The sequence below is a fragment of the Liolophura sinensis genome, chromosome 1, assembly GCF_032854445.1.
Source record: "Liolophura sinensis isolate JHLJ2023 chromosome 1, CUHK_Ljap_v2, whole genome shotgun sequence".
Taxonomy (NCBI): Eukaryota; Metazoa; Mollusca; class Polyplacophora; order Chitonida; family Chitonidae; genus Liolophura; species Liolophura sinensis.
In genome coordinates, this window is record NC_088295.1 from 35,994,049 (window position 1) to 36,016,297 (window position 22,249).

General features: G+C 38.9%; 1 protein-coding gene across 3 annotated transcripts in view; it reads left to right on the top strand.

Annotated features, from left to right (window-relative positions):
* Positions 1 to 21,154, top strand: part of LOC135461338 (tuberin-like) — a 32,731-nt gene extending 11,577 nt beyond the window's left edge. The window contains exons 21-37 of one of the 3 annotated variants that reach the window (XM_064738376.1): positions 640 to 780; positions 1,094 to 1,283; positions 1,843 to 1,936; positions 2,504 to 2,606; positions 3,326 to 3,447; positions 5,335 to 5,493; positions 5,998 to 6,434; positions 6,882 to 7,235; positions 7,599 to 7,645; positions 8,206 to 8,985; positions 9,428 to 9,514; positions 9,914 to 10,100; positions 11,624 to 11,763; positions 12,410 to 12,488; positions 13,224 to 13,247; positions 16,126 to 16,217; positions 20,363 to 21,154. In XM_064738376.1, the coding sequence (XP_064594446.1) occupies positions 640 to 780; positions 1,094 to 1,283; positions 1,843 to 1,936; positions 2,504 to 2,606; positions 3,326 to 3,447; positions 5,335 to 5,493; positions 5,998 to 6,434; positions 6,882 to 7,235; positions 7,599 to 7,645; positions 8,206 to 8,985; positions 9,428 to 9,514; positions 9,914 to 10,100; positions 11,624 to 11,763; positions 12,410 to 12,488; positions 13,224 to 13,247; positions 16,126 to 16,217; positions 20,363 to 20,560 (3,234 nt within the window). In that variant the 3' untranslated portion in view covers positions 20,561 to 21,154. The remainder of the gene's footprint in view (positions 1 to 639; positions 781 to 1,093; positions 1,284 to 1,842; positions 1,937 to 2,503; positions 2,607 to 3,325; positions 3,448 to 5,334; positions 5,494 to 5,997; positions 6,435 to 6,881; positions 7,236 to 7,598; positions 7,646 to 8,205; positions 8,986 to 9,427; positions 9,515 to 9,913; positions 10,101 to 11,623; positions 11,764 to 12,409; positions 12,489 to 13,223; positions 13,248 to 16,125; positions 16,218 to 20,362) is intronic. The other 2 variants (XM_064738377.1, XM_064738378.1) reach the window with 2 other exon arrangements.
* Positions 21,155 to 22,249: the final 1,095 nt, after the last annotated feature.

Genomic DNA, 22,249 nt, shown 5'->3' on the forward strand with positions numbered 1-22,249 from the left:
GCTTTATAAACAATATGTTTTATGACTTCTCGTATACAGTTTTGCCCACACGTTATTTACCTGTCACCAGCGACAGATTATTGTTTTGCCTTTCACCAGCATAAATCATGTGATCTATGGGTAGACAAGTAGAAATTTCGAGCCCTGAGATTGTAAGTGGCTTGTGTCTGTATGTAGATAAATCCAATCTGACTATGACTAAAATTTCATCTGAGGGGGCTCATATTTACGCTGACAGTCTTTCAAATTACGCCAGAATGAACAAGAAATGGTTACTAGCTACCGCGGTGCAAAAACACATGTGTAGATGTTGCTTTGATTACAATTTGACATCTTCATCTCGTCTGTTGGTAGGCCTAGTTTGTCAATATGGATTCACAGTGTGCTATCTTCAGCTACAGCTTTGTATACAGAGAGCCCTGCAGTTCATAAACAAATATTTGACATGACACTACACATTCCCAAATTCCCATTTATCACAAAATAACAATAATAAAAAAATCAACTCAACGCAATGAATCCTGGGATACACTGTCCAAGTCCCAGGGTGAAACATTAGATCATTTAGAGTATGCATGCATGAGTGATTCCTTTTACTTGTTTTACTGTAAGTAGACGCCCTCAGTGATTTATTTACAGGTGAGTGATCGGCAGTCTGGTTACCCAGAGAAGTTTCACAACCTGCCCTCTAAGTTCACTCGCTCAGACTTCCATGCCTATGTCTTTCCTGTGCTGGCTTGTATGGTTTCCTACTACAACTACCTGGACAGAAATGGACAGGTAAACTCACATATATTCTCTTCACCCGTTGACAGATTAAGGTTGATATAAAGGCATCTCATACATGTAAGAAAAGAAAAAGCTGAAATATTTCAAATACCAGTAAAGATACATGATGTATTCAATTTATTTTTCTTCAGTTTTCCTTGCTTTTTTAATTAGCTGTGGAAATAAATGTGTTGCTATTTATAGCCGGTATAACCCCCTATGTGTCATACTTACCATATTGGCAGCAGAAAAAAGTCAACTTTGTATCTAACCAAAGCAAAACGAAGAAACTGTATGTTAGAAAACATATTTAATCCTTTGCCAGCGGGATCTGATAGAGTGCCTGGAGTTTGGTCTGGTATCTAAGTGTGCCAAGGTGTGTGTGAACGCTCTCCGACTGTGCACCCTGGAGATGCAAGAAGTGATGATGAGGCTCCTGCCCTCTGTCGTTCTGCGCCTCTCCAAGATATCAGCCACTGTCTCCATGGCCATCCCTGTGCTGGCCTTCCTGTCCAGTGAGTTACCTCCCCATTACTCATTCACTGCACTTAGATCATACATGTGTGTATTTCGGCGAAGGATGTCCTGCACAATGCTGAACATTATTTCATTTGGTCATGGCAATCTCCACACATACTTAGTACTGTGAACAGGGCATACAAACTTTTTATGGGACTAGTTGAATTTGACAATTCCAACATGCGAACGTGACTTCAATGGCAGGGCAAAACCACTGGCTCCTATGGTTTGTGGAGCCTAGGGGATAATAAGTAGTCAACGAGACTTATGTGGAGCTTTGCACTTTCTAATATTTGTTGAAGGCCACTTGTCTTCCACCAGTATGGTGTGCATATCTGTACATCAGACATAGAAAGAATTGTTGGTTAATTACCAAATGTGGGTGGTTTACCCCTGATACTCCGGTTTCCTCTACCCGCATATCAAATCAGTGTTATAAAAGTGACAAATTCTTGAGTTCAGCATTAAACAACAATCAACTAAATACAGAAATAAATGCAGTGAAGACGGTGTATTGGGAAACTATTCCAAGACTCTGTTTGATTTTCTTTCCAGGCCTGGTGAGGCTGCCAAAGCTTTATGCCAACTTTGTTGAAGATCAGTACATGAGTGTATTTGCCATAGCTTTACCATACACTAATCCCTTCAAGTAAGTTGGTCAAAGCTGGCAAGCCTGTTTTTGTCCGAGTACATGTACGTGTATGTGTAACCTTCATATTATTCACCTGTGGTTTTTAAACAGTGTAATTTGATCAACATTTAAATTTACCAGTTCTAAAGTTGCAGTTTAAAAGTTATGTCTGTCAGTCTTTCCCAATGTATATGATAGAATTCTGTTTTCAGTTGGGGTTACTTTGAACACACACCCTGTACTGTAATTTTTTGCCATAATTTGGGCAGGTCCAAAACTTAATGGTACACTTTTGCTCATTTAGAGGTGACTAAATTGATCAAATGGGTAGTTCTGCTTATAATGGTATTCTGGAGGTAGTGGGTTGTTATTCTGTTGGTAGTGGGTTGTTATTCTGTGGGTAGCGAGCTGTTATTCTGTGGGTAGCGAGCTGTTATTCTGTTGGTAGTCACTTGTTATTATGTGGGTAGTAGGTTGTTATTCTGTTGGTAGTGTTGGCATTAGGGTATGTTCTTCCAAGTCTTTCCAATCTTTTAGTGATTTTATATTTATAGTTTACAGTATATTTATTGATTTTTTGTTCAGGTTCAGCCACTACACCGTCTCTCTTGCTCATCATGTGATAGCCATGTGGTTTATCAGGTGCCGCCTGCCATTTCGCAAAGAATTTGTCAAGTTTATTCATAAGGTATGTGCTGTTATTCTGTCTTCTTACATATCAAAAGACTTTTTGGACCTTTTTTTTTTCTTTTATTCAGTTAAATAGAATGGTGTTTTACGCCATACCGTACTCAAGAATATATCACTTGTACGATGACGGCCAGCATGAGGGTTGGAGGCAACCAAGCAAAGCCAGATGGAAACCCAAAACCATCTACAGGTTGCTGCAAGACCCATGTTCTTTGTACATGTTTCCCTCTCCACTCTACAATATGCTAAGATGTGTCACATTAATTGTCTGTAATACATGGAGCTATATTGAATTTTTCCAAAAAACATTAGTATTATAGATAATTCCAATGCAAAAATGTCCCAACATTATTTCATATCACAGCTTTGCATCAGTGGTGAAAACGTTACTTCATCACTAAGAATTTTGACATATGAAGCTATTGTATCAGACATTGGATAGACAAATTTGAAACATATTGAGTCATGTGGTGTAAAGGACTTTATGTATCTGAGGGAATTTTGTTAGTTTAAAAGCTCATTTTTTCATCTTCATAATCCATTTTGATATTTCGTTGTTGTAATATCACCCTGATAGTGGATTCTGTTAGCCTGAAAATCCTTTTTGCCCTTCTTATAGTTCATTTCATTAACTACATATTTTTATTTTTTTGTTTTGCCCAACCTTTCATTTTATCTATTTGAAAAAATAATAATTTTTTATGTGTTTCTCTGCAGGGATTGAGAGCAAATGTACTGCTGAAGTTTCAGGAAAACTCCAATTCCAATCTGCAGTTGTTGAATGAAGATTCCAGTGAAAGGGGTAGAACCTCCAGTTATAATGAGGCTGCATTAAGACGGTATGTCCACAATGAGCATCCAGTGATAGAGGTAGAACCTCTAGTTATAATGAGGCTGCACTGAAACAGTAGATCCACTGTGATAGGGGTTGAACCTCCAGTTATAATGAGGCTGTTCTGAGATGGTAGGTCCACTGTGAGCGTCCAGTGATAGGGTTAAAACCTCCAGTTATAATGAGGCTGGTCTGAGACAGTAGATCCACTGTGATAGGGGTAGAACCTCCAGTTATAATGAGGCTGCTCTGAGATGGTAGGTCCACTGTGAGCGTCCAGTGATAGGGGTAGAACCTCCAGTTATAATGAGGCTGCACTAAGACGGTATGTCCACAATGAGCATCCAGTGATAGAGGTAGAACCTCTAGCTATAATGAGGCTGCACTGAAACAGTAGATCCACTGTGATAGGGGTAGAACCTCCAGTTATAGTGAGGCTGTTCTGAGATGGTGGATCCACTGTGATATGGGTAGAACCTCCAGTTATAATGAGGCTGTTCTGAGATGGTAGGTCCACTGTGAGCGTCCAGTGATGTGGGTAGAACCTCCAGTTATAATGAGGCTGTTCTGAGATGGTAGGTCCACTGTGAGCGTCCAGTGATGTGGGTAGAACCTTCAGTTATAATGAGACTGTTCTGAGATGGTAGGTCCACTGTGAGCGTCCAGTGATGTGGGTAGAACCTCCAGTTATAATGAGACTGTTCTGAGACGGTAGATGCACTGTGATAGGGGTAGAACCTCCAGTTATAATGAGGCTGTTCTGAGATGGTAGGTCCACTGTGAGCGTCCAGTGATATGGGCAGAACCTCCAGTTATAATGAGGCTGTTCTGAGATGGTAGGTCCACTGTGAGCGTCCAGTGATATGGGTAGAACCTCCAGTTATAATGAGGCTGTTCTGAGATGGTAGGTCCACTGTGAGCGTCCAGTGATGTGGGTAGAACCTCCAGTTATAATGAGGCTGTTCTGAGACGGTAGATGCACTGTGATAGGGGTAGAACCTCCAGTTATAATGAGGCTGTTCTGAGACGGTAGATGCACTGTGATAGGGGTAGAACCTCCAGTTATAATGAAGCTGGTGTGAGACAGTAGATCCACTGTGATAGGGGTAGAACCTCCAGTTATAGTGAGGCTGCTCTGAGACGGTAGATGCATTGTGATAGGGGTAGAACCTCCAGTTATAATGACGCTGTTCTGAGATGGTAGATGCACTGTGATAGGGGTAGAACCTCCAGTTATAGTGAGGCTGCTCTGAGACGGTAGATGCATTGTGATAGGGGTAGAACCTCCAGTTATAATGAGGCTGTTCTGAGATGGTAGATCCACTGTGATAGGGGTAGAACCTCCAGTTATAATGAGGCTGCTCTGAGATGGTAGGTCCACTGTGAGCATGCAGTGATAAGGGTAGAGCCTCCAGTTATAATGAGGCTGCACTGAGGTGGTAGGTCTACTGTGAGCACCCAATGATAGGGGTAGAACCTTCAATTGTAATGTGGCTGCTCTGATAGGCAGCTGTAGTAATAGACACTGTACTTAAAACACTTCACCTGGAAACAGTGTACCTGTTTAAGAATGTCTCAAAGTCACAACTGTGTTAGGTGCTGTTTACAAAGGAATTGGTTTATATAACCCTTTTCTTGACTTTTTAAGCTTTATGCTCAGCACATAAAGTAGGTAAAAGGAAAAAAAGGCTTACACATGTAGTGTGATTCATTTATGTGAAAATTCATCTAATTTGTTAATTTGTTTCATTTCCATTTAATCACGTATTAAATATGTTATGTTGAATGTAAAATGGATAGCCCCAAAAATGTTATTTCAATGTTCAAACATGATGTGGGACTGGTGTAGTGATTTATGAGCCAGTTCAGTCAGTGGCGTGGGTTGTTATTTCAGTAGGAAGCGCCACCCATCAGGTCCATCTATGAGCTCCCGCCTCACAATGGCCCCATTTGTAGATGAGAAGGTCACGCAGTTTCACATCGAGCTGACAGAGACCTGTACAGACATGATGTCCAGATACACCTTTGGCAACTTCTCCACCATTCCTAAAAGGTAAACACGTCTGTTTTATACTGTGCTCATATTTTCTTCTCTATGCATGTATATTCTAAAGAAATTTTCCTGTTGACACATGGAATTTTAGTATATCTGTAAGCTGTAAAGAAGAACAGTTTTAAAATGAAAAGTTAACAGTTTCAAAACCCTAGGAGAGATGACATGAATAATGTTCACTAACCTTTGTGAGGAAATTCTATGCAATCTGTGTAAATTTTAGAAGACAGATCTCTGCAAAGCTTTCTTAAACACAAAGTGTTGATTTTAGATGCCATTTGGAATCACATAAATGGCATTAACATAGATACAGCTTAATCAGTTATGATTACCTGACCTGGTATTTTTGAACTTGAAAAGTATTTCTAGTCACTTAAGGAGTAGGCATTTTAATGATAAACATGGTGCAGGTACATGCATACAGGTAATGGTAAAAATCTTTAACAACTTCAATACTTTGTATTTAAAGACCACTTTTCGAACTTTTGAACATTTGTTCTGTAGATCACCAGTTGCTGACTTTTTGTTGACTGGTGGCCAAAGTCAGACATGGTTGCTTGGCAACAAACTGATCACCGTGACAACCAGTGGAGGTGGAGTAAAGCCTGGGCCGCAAGGACTGTGTGAGAAGTGTCTAGCTGTGTGCAGATCTCCGGATACAGAACCTGTCAAGTCAGTCAGCGACACAACTTCTAACAAGCGAAGACGACACAGATCTGCTGCCTGCAGTCGAAGTGTCAGCACACTAGAACCCACTCACGTGTCCAGCCAGGATGACATTAATGTACGAGGAAGCAGCAAGTATGAAGATGACCTTCATCTCCTTGATGACGACAATGTAACACCTGTGTTCGCAGGTCACGATGATGTTGGGGTTCAAACTGGTCGATCATTGACAGATCATTACAATACATCAGAAACCATGGAGACTTACTTACTGAGTATGTTTTATAGGTTTCTTGTTTTATTCATATTTTAGAGTGAAAACAGTTAATTTTTGGCTTCCTTTAATTTAGTTGTGCACACTGACTTCCTCTCCAGCTGTATGCAAGCAAACTTCAGAAGGCTGTGGGTTCCCCTGAGCACTGCCCGATTTCCGCTCTGCATAATGCTGGCTGCCATTTTATGAAATACTTTCGAGTACCAATCAGATAAATCAAATAAATTTAGTTGTTTGTGTACATGTTGATTTTCGTACCACACTTCAGCACAAGTTGGGGATATTAGTGTAATCTGCCTGTCGTTTGTCCGGTTCATTGGCCATGCAATAATTGTTCAAATTATTGTTCTATTGTGTGTTCATTTTCATTTTGTAGGCCCTCGAATCAAGTTCAGAAAAGTTTTGCATAGTTAGCATTGGTAATAGATTAATCCTTGTTATTTTTCAGATCTGAGAGGTCAGAGTTCTAACAGGCCAGTGTTGCCCCCTCAGTTGTGTAACTGTTGGTGTACAGGCTGGGCTGAGGTTTGCGTGAGGTCCCCGAGTGGGGTCACCTCCTGGATGATGAGGGTCCAAAATGACCCCAGCATCTTCTCATCAACATTAGAACTCTCACTGGACGACATCTCTCAGCTGTTCTCTCCATATCAAGGAAAAGCCAAAGGTTATGACGCTGACAGCATGGGGATGATTGACAGCGAAAGTCTGGAAGAGGAAGAGTATGAGTCACTGTATGAGAGCAACTTCCCTTCTGTGTTCAATGACAACGCCTGTAAGCGACAGGAAAGCCAGCCATTTGAAGGTTAAATTTATAACAAATGATCTGTTCTTCAAAATTAGGTTGTTTTCAGAGTTCAGATTTTACCAGCAATTTCATATTTTGACTGCAAATTACCATATACTTGTTACAAGTAAGTAAATAAATGTATGAATGAAAGTAAATAAATTTTAGTACTGTTATGATTTTATCATACATTTATGTACTGCAGTTTTAACTTGTCCTGACATTTTACTCAACCTTTCTTGTTCAGAATATTTGCTGACATTTTTCTTGATATGTTCATCTGTTTATGTACTGTGGTTTTAACTTGTCCTGACATTGTACTCAACCTTTTTTGTTCAGAACTTTTGCTGACATTTTTCTTGATATGTTCACATGTTTTAGTTGACCTTGATCGTACCCTTGAAATGGACCCAACTGACTCAGTGGAGGTATGTATCCAGGCCACACATGTGTCAATAGGTTAGTAACATCAACTGACTCAGTGGAGGTATGTATCAAGGCCACACTTGTGTCAGTAGGTTAGTAACATCAACTGACTCATTGGAAGTATGTATCCAGGCCACACATGTGTCAATAGGTTAGTAACATCAAGATCTTCATGGGCCTCTGTGGAAAGAATGGTTAACATGCTATAGCAGTGCATTGACTACCACCAGTGCAGTCACTGGGAGTTCAAGTCCAGCTCATGCTGGCTTCTTGTCTATTCATTTATAGGAAGGTCTGCCCCAGCCTGGTTTCCTCCCACTATAATCAAGATCTTTTGTTTATTTTCACTTTTGTGAAAAGTACCTACATGCCCTTGCATATGTCTGATATGTAGAGCCTGTCGCTTGTTTTTAAGTTTATGAACACAATACTGATATCATAAGATCTAAAAAAATGGACACTTTCAATTCCGTTTTCCTGAAATATTTACTTTATACATGTTTTTTTGTTAGATTAAATCTCAGGAACTGGATGCTTTAATCTTAAGTTTCGTATTCCTCAGACAATGAAGGATTGTAAACAAGAGTCTGGAGAAGATGGCTTAGTGACCAGTGTGAGTCTGAGGAAGAGTAACTCCTCCCCCTCCATACTGGGTTCCTGTGATGGCTCCTCTAACAAAGACTCAGGAAGCAGTGACAATTTTGACATCACAGAGAAGATTAGTGAGCACACAGTGCTGCAGCCGCCGACTGTGGTGAAGACAGACACACAGCTGCTGGAAGAGATCAAACTGAACGCTTACCTGGACACAGAGGTGACAATGGGCAGGATAAGTTCTGAGACATCATTACCTGCCATCGAAGAGGTCACATCTTCCAGTAAATCCCCAGAAAAAACATTGAGCAGGCCATTGAGCACCACACCAGAGCAGTCCCCGTCAGCATTCAGGCGTCTCAAGCGCACCCCACCCAAAGCTCAACCCCCAGAGAGTGAGGGGGAGCAAAATACCCATACGAGACGAGATACCACGTTCACTATAGGGGGTGAGGCAGATCTACCAGACGGAAACAGTCCATCGAAGGAGAGTCTCCAGCGGAGCCTGTCACATGAGGGGGACGAAGATGTAGGACAGCATTCTCCTCCAATGAGGAAAAACCGAGGCCACACGATTGCAGTGATGTCACCTGCTAAGTCAGAGCCCTCAGAGTCACGGCAAAAGACAACCCCTAGCAGAGAACCTCAGAGAGGCGGCACCAGTCCTGCCCATGTTTTTCTACAACTCTATCAGAGCTCCTCTTTTCATGCTACAGTGGAGAGACCAATATTACTGCCAAACACTTCTGTGAGTAAAACACATACTACATGAGCCAAGGAACAGACAAGTTCCCTCCCTAGAAACTCGGGCCAGTTTTCACAAAGACATCTCTGACATCTCAAAATTTAAAACTTTATCACAATGCTTAGTTTTTGGTTCAAGCATTGAAATTTTTAGAAAAAATTGTCTTAAAGCTACATTGATGAATGGTCAAAATGTTAATTTTCAGGTCCCCAAAAAATAAGTTCAAAAATCACATTTCAAATTTTTATGCAAGTCAGAAATGGCTTTGAGAAATTGGCCGTTGTCTCACCTCTAAGCAAACTGGTAGACTTAAGTATCCCATTGTCTATTTGCAGAATACAAACAAGGTGTGACTCATGAAAACTGTCGTAGATCAGATGTATGTGTGTGTTACAGTTTCCATTGTCCATGGTCCTAACAACTAAAGTATCCTGTTGTTTTGCAGAATATTAACAGGGCCATGAAAATGTTAGATTTGATATATCCCTATGAGACTCACAAGATTGGGGTGATCTATGTTGGACCTGGTCAGGTAAGTTCTGGGAAAATCTGCTCTGTGTATTTACTAACTTATTCAACACTGCACTCAACACAATTATTTTGTAAACACTCTTTTGTATGTAAAACTCATCTGAAGAAAGTAGAAGGTGAAGAACAAATTGAAATTGGTTAAGTGTTCTTTCAATATGAAGCCCATTTGAAGTACTAAAGAGGCCTGGGTTTTGTAACTAGCCATGTGATATCAAAAATACTCAGGTGACATACACAGAAAGCAAACAGAGCATACAACATTGCCAATAATTACCCAGCATTTTTGGTGTACTTGGGCTCTTTTTGTGCGTGTATCAACAAATTGATTTCTGAACACACTATAGACTGAGGGTATATTCTGCCTGTGTCAAGTTGACACTTGTTCTTTGTGTCTGTGTAGGCTAATGACGAGACAGCAATCCTGTCTAACTTGTATGGCTCAGCACGCTATGTACAGTTCCTGGAGGGCCTTGGGACATTGATCCGACTGAAAGACATTGACCCAAACCAGACATACAGCGGAGGCCTGGAGACAGGCGGCACAGATGGACAATTCACTTACAGCTGGCAAGACGAGGCCATGCATGGTAAGGCAACTGGATATGTTACATAGTGTAAGATAGAGCTGGTCGTGGACAGACGGACCAGCAGAGTTTCTGAGATACCTGTAAAGAGTTCATTTTGGGGTTAGTCCTTACAAGTACTTGGTTTCTTGGCATTAAAGTGAAGCCACTATAAATTGAGCCACTAAAGCTGAAATAAATAATAAAGTAGTATTCCAGAAATGTTCTGCAAAATTTTAAAAAAAAATCTACACTGCTTATCAACAAAGTAAATAGCAAACAATCATCAGTACCTAGCCACTTATTTGGTTCCCTATTTTACCATGTTATAGCTATCTAGAGTGACGTCATAAAACCTAGGAGCTCTCCCATTCTATCAGTATTAAGCAATGTGACAATAAAAAAATACAAACAAAAACACCTGATACCCAAACAAAGAGCATCAGTTTTGTTCTGTGCTCAAAGGGCCGATGTTTCTTTTAATTTTTGCGCTTTGTCAAGGCAGTGTTTGTGGACACAAGTGTCATGTTTTAATGGCCTTGCTCACCCGCGTCCTGCATGGGTGTAAGCATTTGGCTTAGCTGGCTGTACCGACTTCAGGGAATTACCACACATAGCAGGACCTGCTCATAAATGTGTGTTTCAAACTGAATCGGTTTAAGAATTGAACTAACCACAAAATCCAATATATTGCATCAACATCTGTCTAACCACTATAAGAAACCACACTGACTATCGAGAGCAATAGGTTTTTGCATGTGACAGCCAATTTTCATGTGACGCTTTCAGCACTAGTGATTGGCCAATCTCGTAAGGGCTTCTACAACATTGCTACTCAGGGCGAATTGTCCGTCAGTGCCATATCCGCGATGCTGAACTTCATCTTCTCGGCTTTCAAAACTTACTAGAATTTTTTATATTTTTTTCTGTGATAACTGTGTCCTATCTCATTTTTCTGTATATATATATAAATATATAGTGGCAGACTTAATGTTCACTTTAAATATCATATTGCATTATGTTAGAAATGAACCAATATATATTAAAGCTCTCATATTAGTATCAATTTATTTCTGCATGAAAGTTTGCAAGTGTTTATGGTTTTAACACATGCATAAAGCTTTAGAAACTGACTCCAGGACATTGACCAATGAGGTTGTGTGTTTGAATTCAGCTCCTGTTGCTTTGGCTTTCGCTTTAGGTGAAGAGGTTTGTCAGTTACCTGGCGAAGATTGGTGGTTTACACCTGGGATATAATACCGGTATATTAAATCCCAGGCTACTCCAAGCTCTCCAGTCTCCTCCACTCATACTCTGACTGCCCTTATATACTAATAACTGAAAAATTCTTAAGCATGGCAGTAAAAAACTAATCAATCAATTAATCGGTCAGTCAAAGCACCTTCAGACTTATATTATAAATAGGGTGGCAATAAAATGTTTTTGTGTCTACCTATGAGTGTGGTCAGAGGGGAAGCAGTTCAAACAGTGATCCACTTGAATATGACTCATATATGTGACATGACGTGTTGTTTTTGTGTTTCTAGTGATGTACCATGTGGCCACCTTGATGCCCCTTAAGGACTCTGACCCCAACTGCAATGAGAAGAAGAGGCACATTGGCAATGACTTTGTCACCATTGTCTACAATGAGAGTGAAGAAGAGTATAAGATAGGTACCATCAAGGTTAGTCAAGCTTATACTTGTAATTCTGGTTATATGCTGGATTGTTGTTTTGCGCGGCAATCAAAAATATTTCATGTGACTGTCATCTACCCCCACGCCTCTCCAGACTTCTACGGTAAAGCCTTAGTCAAGTCAGCATGACCTGGATTTGAAACTGCAACCTCAGTCGTCAAGGAACCACTAAACTTCAGATAAAGCTATTTTTTCTTCCTTCTAAAACACTATTCAAAAATGTAAACCATACATTTCGTTTGAAATCACTAAAACTTTTCTTCCTTTTTCATGCGTAATGACCCAGGAGCCTCTCACCAATGCGGTCGCTGTGAGTTCAAGTCCAGCTCATGCTGGCTTCTTCTCCGGCTGTAAGTGGGAAGGTCTGCCAGCAACCTGCGGATGGTTGTGGGTTTCCCCTGGGCTGTGCCCGGTTTCCACCCACCATAATGCTGGCCGCCGTCGTATAAGTGAAATATTCCTGAGTACGGCGTAAAACACCAATCAAAAAAAAAAAATTCCTTTTTCATGTACTTCCTAGAAGTGAAGAACTGAATACAGATATTTTGTTGAACTTCTTTCCTCTTCCTTCATTTCATCTTTGTTTTGTGCACGCATATTTTTGTCATGTAACCATGAATGTTTTGTATTTCAGGGTCAGTTCAACTATGTGAATATTGTGATAAAACCACTGGACTATGAAAGTAATGCTGTCACTCTTCAGGCTAAAGAAGGTAAGAAAAGGTTGATGTCATATATTTTGTGTTCTGCACGTTTGGTAGAGTATGAGTGATCTTGCTGTCATGTATTTTGTTTAAATTTGACAGTTGCATTTACTACAAAGAGGTCAGAATCAGTTAAGGATAAGGTTTTTTATGTGGTGTTTGCCATCTCATTAAACTTGTTGTAAACACTATTTTTGCTGATAAAAAAATAAGCATAATGTTAAGAGAAGCCTTTTGGCTTTTTAAAATTTGTTTGCTGATATTAAGATAGGATAAGCTAGTATCTGTGATTAAAAAGTTGAAAATACGTAGAGGTAGAGTTTTTTGTGAATTCAGGCAGTTGAATTACACTTCGTCACAAAAGTGTAAAAAAGCCACACACCAAGCAGTAGCCAGTTTATTTAGACACATTTGTCTAAAAGTTTTGCACAGTTGATAATCTTTGCACTTTTATAATCTACTCTGAAAAAAAAGATAATTTTCAGTTTTAAATATGTGGAATAAGTGGTGGTAAAAAGTACCCATTTCATCATGTGTAACAAAATCCATGTTTTATGGAATGGAGTTATTAACATAATTCTTAATAAATGAAGGTCAGTGTAGGTTGGGTCAGAGGTCGGCAGAAAACTAATAATTTTAGTTCTATTACTATAGAAGGAATTAAGATTAGATTTCACAAAATGCTGCAAGTTGAGGAGTCAAGCGATTTATTCGTGATGTTTGGTCTGTGTTTTCTCATTGTAGTGGCTCATTACAGTCTTACCACAGGTACGCCTGGTCAATCTTTTGCATAGGCTGCACATTACTGTCTTTGTAGTTGCATTTAACTTGTGCATTGTGTAAATATATATATGTACACGGTTGTTATTTATAGCCAGTGTTTGTGTGGTTTGTAATGCTTGTCAGTATAAATACCTGTGTGGCTTCTAGTATAATATTCAAATAGAAACTCTGACCAAACAGTACTGACTCAGAAAAGATAATAATTTTGGTTTGTAAGCACATATAATCCTTTGGATGTAATAGTTTTTATTGTGCAGAAATATCTTTGTGTGTGTGAACCTAAACAGTTTTAAAATGAAAGGAGTGAGCAACCAACTTTTTTCATACCTTTGAAGAATTCTTGTTCATTGTGTAACAGATGTTGCGTAATTGCTTGTATGAGGAACACTTCATTTTAATTATTGAAGTTTGGCAATGTCATCTATTCATTATTCACCAGGTCAAAGATTCTTGTGTTTGAGACTGGTGCTGTAAATGGCTTGGGTCTAACCATTAACAGTAAATTCTGTCTGAAGCATTGCTGATTAATGACACAGAGTAACAGATGTGTTTTGGGAATGTTCCATTGTTGGTGCACTATGTGCATATTACTTACTGTAAATTTCAAATCGTAACAGTCTCTTATGTGCTGGAATCAACATTAAGATAAATGTTAAGGGTGGCGTCTTTAAAAATTACAGAATGCACAGAAACACAAAAGAGGTGTTCCTTTGTTGATGTCCTGTGTGTGTATTTTGTGTTTTAGAATCCCTGCTAACATAAATGTTAAGATAATGAGCTAACAGCACGTATCTCCTGTAGACGAGCTCTACAGTAACCTTGTTTAATAAAGGATATATATCAAAGCAGGTAATAACAGGAATTATCTCTTTTAATAAAAACAGATTTGACCTCTTCTTAACCTTTTTTCACTAAGTGGTTTCTCTTTAATTGTTAACATGATGGTCAGAGAGAAAACTTAGATCTTGTTGAATTTTCACGTGTACAGGACATGTAACATGATGTAATGATGGTCAGAGATTAAAAAGCATCTTGGTGCATTCACACATGTATATATGGCATGTCACACAATGTGGTTTTTGAAAATATGATAAACTTTGAATGCAAATTTTTGTAATCCTTTTTTTTCATCGTAATATTTTTGAACTTTCTCTGCGTTGATTGCAAGACTGTTAGCTAAGTGTGAACATTTATTGTCTTTACACTTTTCTCACAGATAGGTCTTGTTTCAGACTGATGCGGACTGATGACAATGTTATCTTTATTTTAAAATGTTACTCAGATAGCAGAAAGGGGCAAAGGTCAATGAAGAATTGCATATCCCAGTCAAATTCAACAAACATGTCATTAGTGATTGTACATGTAAATGAAGGGGTATAATCTTAAAACCCAAAAGACTTGATTCATTGACACATTGTTTCCAAAATGCCCTTAACTGATGTGACATTGCCGACTTGATTCATTGACTCACTGTTTTCAAAATGCCCTTAACTGATGTGACATTGCCGACTTGATTCATTGACTCACTGTTTCCAAAATGCCCTTAACTGATGTGACATTGCCAACTTGATTCATTGACACTGTGTTTCCAAAATGCCCTTAACTGATGTGACATTGCTGACTTGATTCATTGACTCACTGTTTCCAAAATGCCCTTAACTGATGTGACATTGCCGACTTGATTCATTGACTCACTGTTTCCAAAATGCCCTTAACTGATGTGACATTGCCGACTTGATTCATTGACTCACTGTTTCCAAAATGCCCTTAACTGATGTGACATTGCCGACTTGATTCATTGACTCTGTTTCCAAAATGCCCTTAACTGATGTGACATTGCCAACTTGATTCATTGACACTGTTTCCAAAATGCCCTGAACTGATGTGACATTGCCGACTTGATTCATTGACTCACTGTTTCCAAAATGCCCTTAACTGATGTGACATTGCTGACTTGATTCATTGACTCACTGTTTCCAAAATGCCCTTAACTGATGTGACATTGCCAACTTGATTCATTGACACTGTGTTTCCAAAATGCCCTTAAGTGATGAGGCATTGCCATGTATTCTTAGTTAAAGCTTGAGAAATGACTGATGTTGAGTATCATTATCCTACTGATGGTGTCTGTCTTACTGTGAACTTAATTTGATTAGGTATGATGCTTGAGTAAATAACAGTGTGAAAGGTTCAAGTTTTATGTGTTGAGTTATAAATAAAAAAAAAAACGAACCTGAATGTTGGCTGTGTGATTTATAAATGATAAAATCATCACTGATTTTTTGACAGTGGAGAGAGAAGATAAGTGGTAAAATCTAAAAAATGTCCCAGCAAAACACATTACAAGCGTCATTTATGTGGTGATCCATCACAGTTGCTTTTCACCAAGACTTGCCATATTCCATTGGATATGTCATTGGGCATGCTCTATTCCTTCCAGTTCATAGCCTTGGACTGATTTAGCATGCTTGTTGACAAGCTGCAGTTTGGTGGTGTGTGCTACAAATGGCAGTGTGTTCAAGCTTAAATTTTAAAATTTACTACTATGCCCAAACATAACCACAAAAATTACAGTGCTCTGAAACTGTTGAAAACACTTACTAGGTATACTGTCAGAACAATATTGAAGCTGACTGGCTGCTGATTGATATTAGTTAAGTCCTGGTTAAAATGAATTATGTGTACTGTATATATGCTGAAAAGTTTAAGAATGACCAAGACATTATCTTAAATATTGGATCTCTTATATTCACCCTCAACCAAAAAACACAGATTCTTTAGTTTCTTCAGTTTTGTATTTGAAAGATGACATTTACAGTTGCATTTTGATGCCTATTATACCTGTGGCAACATTTTCTTACAGATATTGCAGACATCTTAGGTCACACGGATACCAAAATAATCTCTGATGCTAACCTGGGACTTCTGGTCCGCCAGATTGCAATGCATTGTAACGTAAGTATTTTCTGGCAGTAAGACATTGTGTACAAAGACTACTTTTAGGTCTTTGTGAGTCTAAACATACAGGACTGTATATGACCTTAGAGTTTATTTTGTTAATTATTATTGTTACTGTGGAGTGTTTTTTGAGAATGTTACCCTTCTAAAGTGAAGGTAAACAATTGTTTTCATTTAAGAAGTCTGTTTTCAGTTTTATAAACGATCCAAGACTGTTGGAAAATTTGAAGTCCAAACACTCACTCAACAAGGTGAGGTGTGTCTGATACAATAAATGATGCATGTTCAGTGAACAGAATGTTGTACATCTGGAAGACTCATTACATGACGTGTTTGAGGAATACAGAGGAAGAAAGGTCATCGAACAAATTATGTGTGATAATATAGAGGAAGACGGCTCATTGAACAAATTGTGTGTGACAGTATAGAGGAAGACGGCTCATTGAACAAATTGTGTGTGATAATATAGAGGAAGACGGCTCATTGAACAAATGTGTGTGACAGTATAGAGGAAGACGGCTCATTGAACAAATTGTGTGTGATAATATAGAGGAACAGATTTTCAGTGAATCAGAAGATGAATATTTATGATGATGAGAGAGGAACCAGCAGTTGACACAAGTACCAAACAGTTCAGTGTCATATGGGACAGAGTCCCAGTTGAGTGTCATATGGAACAGAAAGTCTCAGGAGACTCTTGTCTCAAATTGTGGTACCAAACTTCAGTTGATATATTATGGTATATAGTCCACTGTGGTCCACTTTTGATATCTCAGATAATTTCTACTTGCATGACACTGGAGCTGGATTCTCAGGTTTTGTGAGATTAGAGAGCCCCAGAATTTTGTGACTGGGAAAAGTCACATGAGACCCGTCTCAAATGATAGTACCAAAGTTCGGGTGATTTAATCTGGTATATAGTCTCAGTGGTCCACTTTTGATATCTCAGACAATTTCCACTTGTTTGAGACTGGAGCTGGATTCTCAGGTATCGTGAGACTGAAGAGTCCCAGAATTTGGGGATGGGAAAATTCCCAGATTTTTTGACACTGGCTTCCTGGGACTGATTCCCACCAAGTGTCAACTGTCTCTGAATTCTTAAACTGGATCACAAATCACTTTTCCCGATACTGGGACTGTTTCCCAATTCACGGTACAAGAATTTTCCCACTCTTAATAAAATAGCTACTTACTGAGAATGCTTACCAGCAATTTGGTGTCAACTTTCGGCAAAATCCAAGGCCTTCTGCAGACGCTGAAAAATCAGCGTATTTATAGATTTCCACATGGTGTGGGCGGTGCAATGAACCAAATCAGGAGACTCTGATTGGTCAGAAGGGCAATTTTTGACAGTTTGTAAACACAAATGACACGATGACGTCATCACGATCGCAACCAAGAACTCCAAAATAATGGCTTTGCTTTGAAGCCAAAATGTAAATGCCAATGTCTGAAAAGTCCATATTTTTATCCATATTACTGAAAAAGTATAACCAATTTCCACACAAGGGTATTAAATGATAAATTCATTTTCAAACTGTGGTGGGAAAACCCTGGTCTGATTTCTAAAAGCCTGTAAGTGCGGGTTCTACAGACACCCTAATTACCATACATATACAAAAATGGCGGCAACACAAACTTCTGCTTTCGAGGTTGAACTGAGGACAATAAATGTCATATTTTCTGTTTGAAACAAGAACGAAAATAGAAGGTAAAGGTTTTCCAGATAAGAAAATGACATAGAATTTCGTAATTTCTACATTATCATCACTACATTGCTGAAACATAATTATAATTATCCCAAATATATAGGAACGCCTATACAACAACAACATCACTCGTCCATGAAACAGATAAACGTAAGTTTAACACTTCCTACGAGAATAAATGAACGCTGTATTGGCAAGTATTGACTTTGTAAATTAACTAGTATGGCCTCAGATAACGATCTTAACAAAACTTCCGTGAAAATTCATTAAAACATGAATATATGAAGCTTCCCAACGTTAAATTTATTTCTTAAATCCTGCTTCCTTAAATCCCGCTACAATAATAACAAGGAAGAATTCTCATTGAACAAATTTTGTGTGATAATATAGAGGAAGAAGGCTCATTGAACAAATTGTGTGTGATAGTATAGAGGAAGAGGGTTTATTGTACAAATTTGTGTGATAATATCGAGGAAATGGACTCATTGAACAAATTTGTTTGACAATATAAAAGAAGACGGCTCACTGAATAACCTGGAGTAAACCAACAGGAATATGTGTTGTATATGCCATATGGAGAGTCGAAATTACGATAATACCAAGTGGAAGTCGAAGTTGCTAATTGCGTGTGACTTTTATGAATTAGAAGCAGGAAATTTATGATCCAAACGCACATTTGTTTGTTTGTTGTTTTACGCCGTATTCAAGAATATTTCACTTAGGCCTATCCAAAAGCACTTGTCATAGCATACAGATGAACAGATGTGGTCAGACAGTATTATGATGTATGTGTGATCGTAAAGGTGGAAAGATTGTTTGCTAAATGGAATTATATATACATTGACTAAAATTAGTGACGAGTGTGCATGTAAATGTCATTTTTTGTTTGTGTAAAGGGGCTCTGTGGCTAATGTCATGCCCAATAAGTTTTCAATAACAGTTGAACCTAGGTTACGGCGAAATGTGAGGGTGCAATCTCAAAAAATAGACCATGAATTCAGCTGAGGTTTTGCATACATGTACATCTCAATAACACAAGGGGGAGGGGGTGTTCCATTGTTGATGTCCTGCAGGTGTGTTAATTAGCGTTTAAAATGAAAGTACCAAATTCGTTACATTCACACTTTTTGTGCATTAATTAGAGGCCATAATAAGGCAAATATACTGAAAGGCAAAAAACGCAAAAAAATACTAAAAACGCACCAGCGGTAAAAAAGTGGAATCGACGCTCAACCAAATTTGACATTCACACTCAGATAAGTCATTTACCCTTTAGTAATAGCAAGTGTCATTAGAAATTACAAAATCTTAATCTAGAGGAAATGGAACACACAGGTGGTCCCAAGACAAAATCAGTACCGGGTAGGATAACCCCTATTTGCAGGACGGACATGTAAACCAACGGCGCGAAGTCGTTTGGTGCGGTATCGGCGACTCCTCGTCGACCTACGATGGAAGCTGCAGTTCTGGACACCGGAAGTGTACGATCAAGCAGATGCTCACAATCTGCCGGTCTTCCGTTGCCTGTGGTACATCTCGTCTACTGAAATCACTCATTCAGTCTTGTGATGGTACTGTGGCGACATCCAAACCTTGCTGCTATGGCCGTGGTAGTCATGTCAACTTCTATGAAGGCAATGGCGCGCTCCCGTTCCTCAGGTGTCAATCGCGGCATTGCGTCCTCAGTGCCAATTCGCTGCTACAGCGATTATGCGGATGGCCTTCCCTGTTTACCCCATTTCTGCTGCCATAAGTAACGACACCTCGAATTTTTCGTGCATTTCGGGAGTAAAAACATGTTTTTCAGTCCTGGTCCCTGTTGCGTTTTGGTGACAACTCACACTAACGCTATCAAACCTGACAACACGTTTGGAACTTCCTTAACCCCCAGCCATGGAGATTTTCATTGTTATTCTAAAACTATCATAATATTTTCATGGATTCATGTTGATGCATTTTTAAAGCGAGTCAGTATATTTAAGTCCATTATTTATTGATCTGATTTAGTTTTGCATTCGTGTGTCTCCTGCTGTCGAGCTCTTTGGTAGCCCAGCTGCTGTAAATTATTGTGTGCAACGACAGTTTTGTAGAAAATGTAAAGCTTGCTTTAATAACAAGCAGACAGAGTGAAAACTATTGTGTGAAATATATGGAAGTATATGATATGTTTTTAATACTTTGTTGAAAGATTGATTGTACATCAAGCGTGTAAGTTGGACAGATACAGTGTATGTAAAATTTGCATATATCCAACGGTGAGAGGCTGATTAGTGAGAGTTGCTTTTCTATCTTGTAAATGGTGAATGTGATAAATGAAACATGAACATTCCCACGGGTGCTTTTTTTTCAACAAACACTGTGAGTAATATTGTAGAACCCCGGAAAAAGTATTTTATATTGTGAATAAGGAATGTTTTTCTTTCATGTCACCAGCTGGCGTCGAGGATTTTACAACGACAAAACTCTGAACCCCAGGACCCCTTCGCCTCTAACTGGTTAGAGCGGCTCCGTCAAATCAAAAGAATTAAAACAAAGATCTTGAACGAAGCCAAGGATGTGACCGGCCATGACCCAGACGCAAGGACGAAAGGCAAAGTCACTACAATAGAGGATTTCACCGACTACGTCTAGCATCCAAGGGGAAGTGAGCCTGTTAATAGTCGGTAAATGTGTCGTTGTTAGCTTTCGGTAATTCCCTTATTTCCCTATCAGTATTTCCGGCTATTATATATAATACTGTATTTTGTATGGCCAACGTTTTGCTAGTCTATAAATTGCAAGTTTTTATGGATTTTCCCTATTATTTCCACAGTGTCACAGGTTTATCCAAGTTGTTATTATCATAATGGCACAATAACTGTTGTTTACATGTAATGAAATGTGTAAAACCAGAAATAGTTCGAGAGAACTGTCAGAATTAATTTCAGAATTGCAGAGAATCTAGATGATGAATATATATCCCCAAATATTGAAAACTGGGAGACATTTAGCGTCGTACTCAACTTTTATCACTCGGATTTTTTTATTTTTATTAATATTATTATTAATAGTGAGAGTTGCTCACTAATATTATTATTAATAATGCACAAGATGCATAGATATTACACATTCGTAAAAATGTTGCCGAAAATGCTTTGATTTATTCGGTAACCTGTTTATACATGTATATAGGCGAGATTTAATGAAATCCATGTTTAATAATATAATGAAAATTCTGATCATTAATGAAGTCATCGTTTTGAGTGCTAGCCTATGTAAATAATATTATACAACGTATACGTTATACCGTGTATCTGTGACTGTCTTGCTTCAGAATGTGTAAATTTTCGGCTTCCTACTGTATGTGTATGTTTATATATCGTTTTGAGAATCATGTAAACACGTCACTGTGAGCTTGTTTGTATGTGGGGTAACTACGTCAACAACATATATACAAGTGAACAGAAAGACTACACCACTCACACAGGACAAATATAGGCAGTTGTGGTGTACATGCTGTACACAGTGTGTCACACTAGTTAATAATTTCACAAAACATGTAAAACGGAATTGGCATGGAGTTGCTTGTTAAAATGTGCGGGCGATCTTAAGTGTGGAAGGACAAACATAATACTGACGAGACCGTTTCATATAGGAGTGACGTCAGCATGCACATGTATATTGTATACAACACAAGCAGGTCAATAAAGGTTTACAGTGAACACTGCTCAAATCCGCATGCCAAACCCGCACAAAAGTCAACTTTGAACGTATGAGCCGGTTTAACTGTGTCAGTGTTATAACGAAGATAAGTCAATATACATAGGTGCCTGAAGAATGACGTGACGCAGAACTTCGGTGTGCAGGGAGAGACGAAAGGGTATCCGGAGGTACACTTATGTCACTGATCATGAATAAAAAACAGTTTTACCCCTTGACCACCAGTATTAAAGATGAGTTATGTGTTACCTTGAAGTCTTGCAAAGACTTTGGATTTAGGTTGATCACAATTTGCATGGTGAAATATGAGTCTGTTTACATCAGTATAGCATGCGCGACTCTCAAGTGCGAGCATGGCAGGGTACGGGTTCAGACTCAGCCTTGGACAAGGACTTACTAGATTCCACTGCTCTCATTGCTGTGACGCTCGTTGTATGGATGATTTACGGAGTCTTACGTTCATTGAAGATAACTTATTCGGTGCATAAAATTGACGGTATATTGGTATATTGCACGTGTGAAGGTTTGTCATTAATCTTGCCAAAGGTTGATGGGTTAAAACGGGCTCTCAAGCTTCACCCACCCAAAACTGATCGCCATCTTAGAAGTGAAAGTATGTTA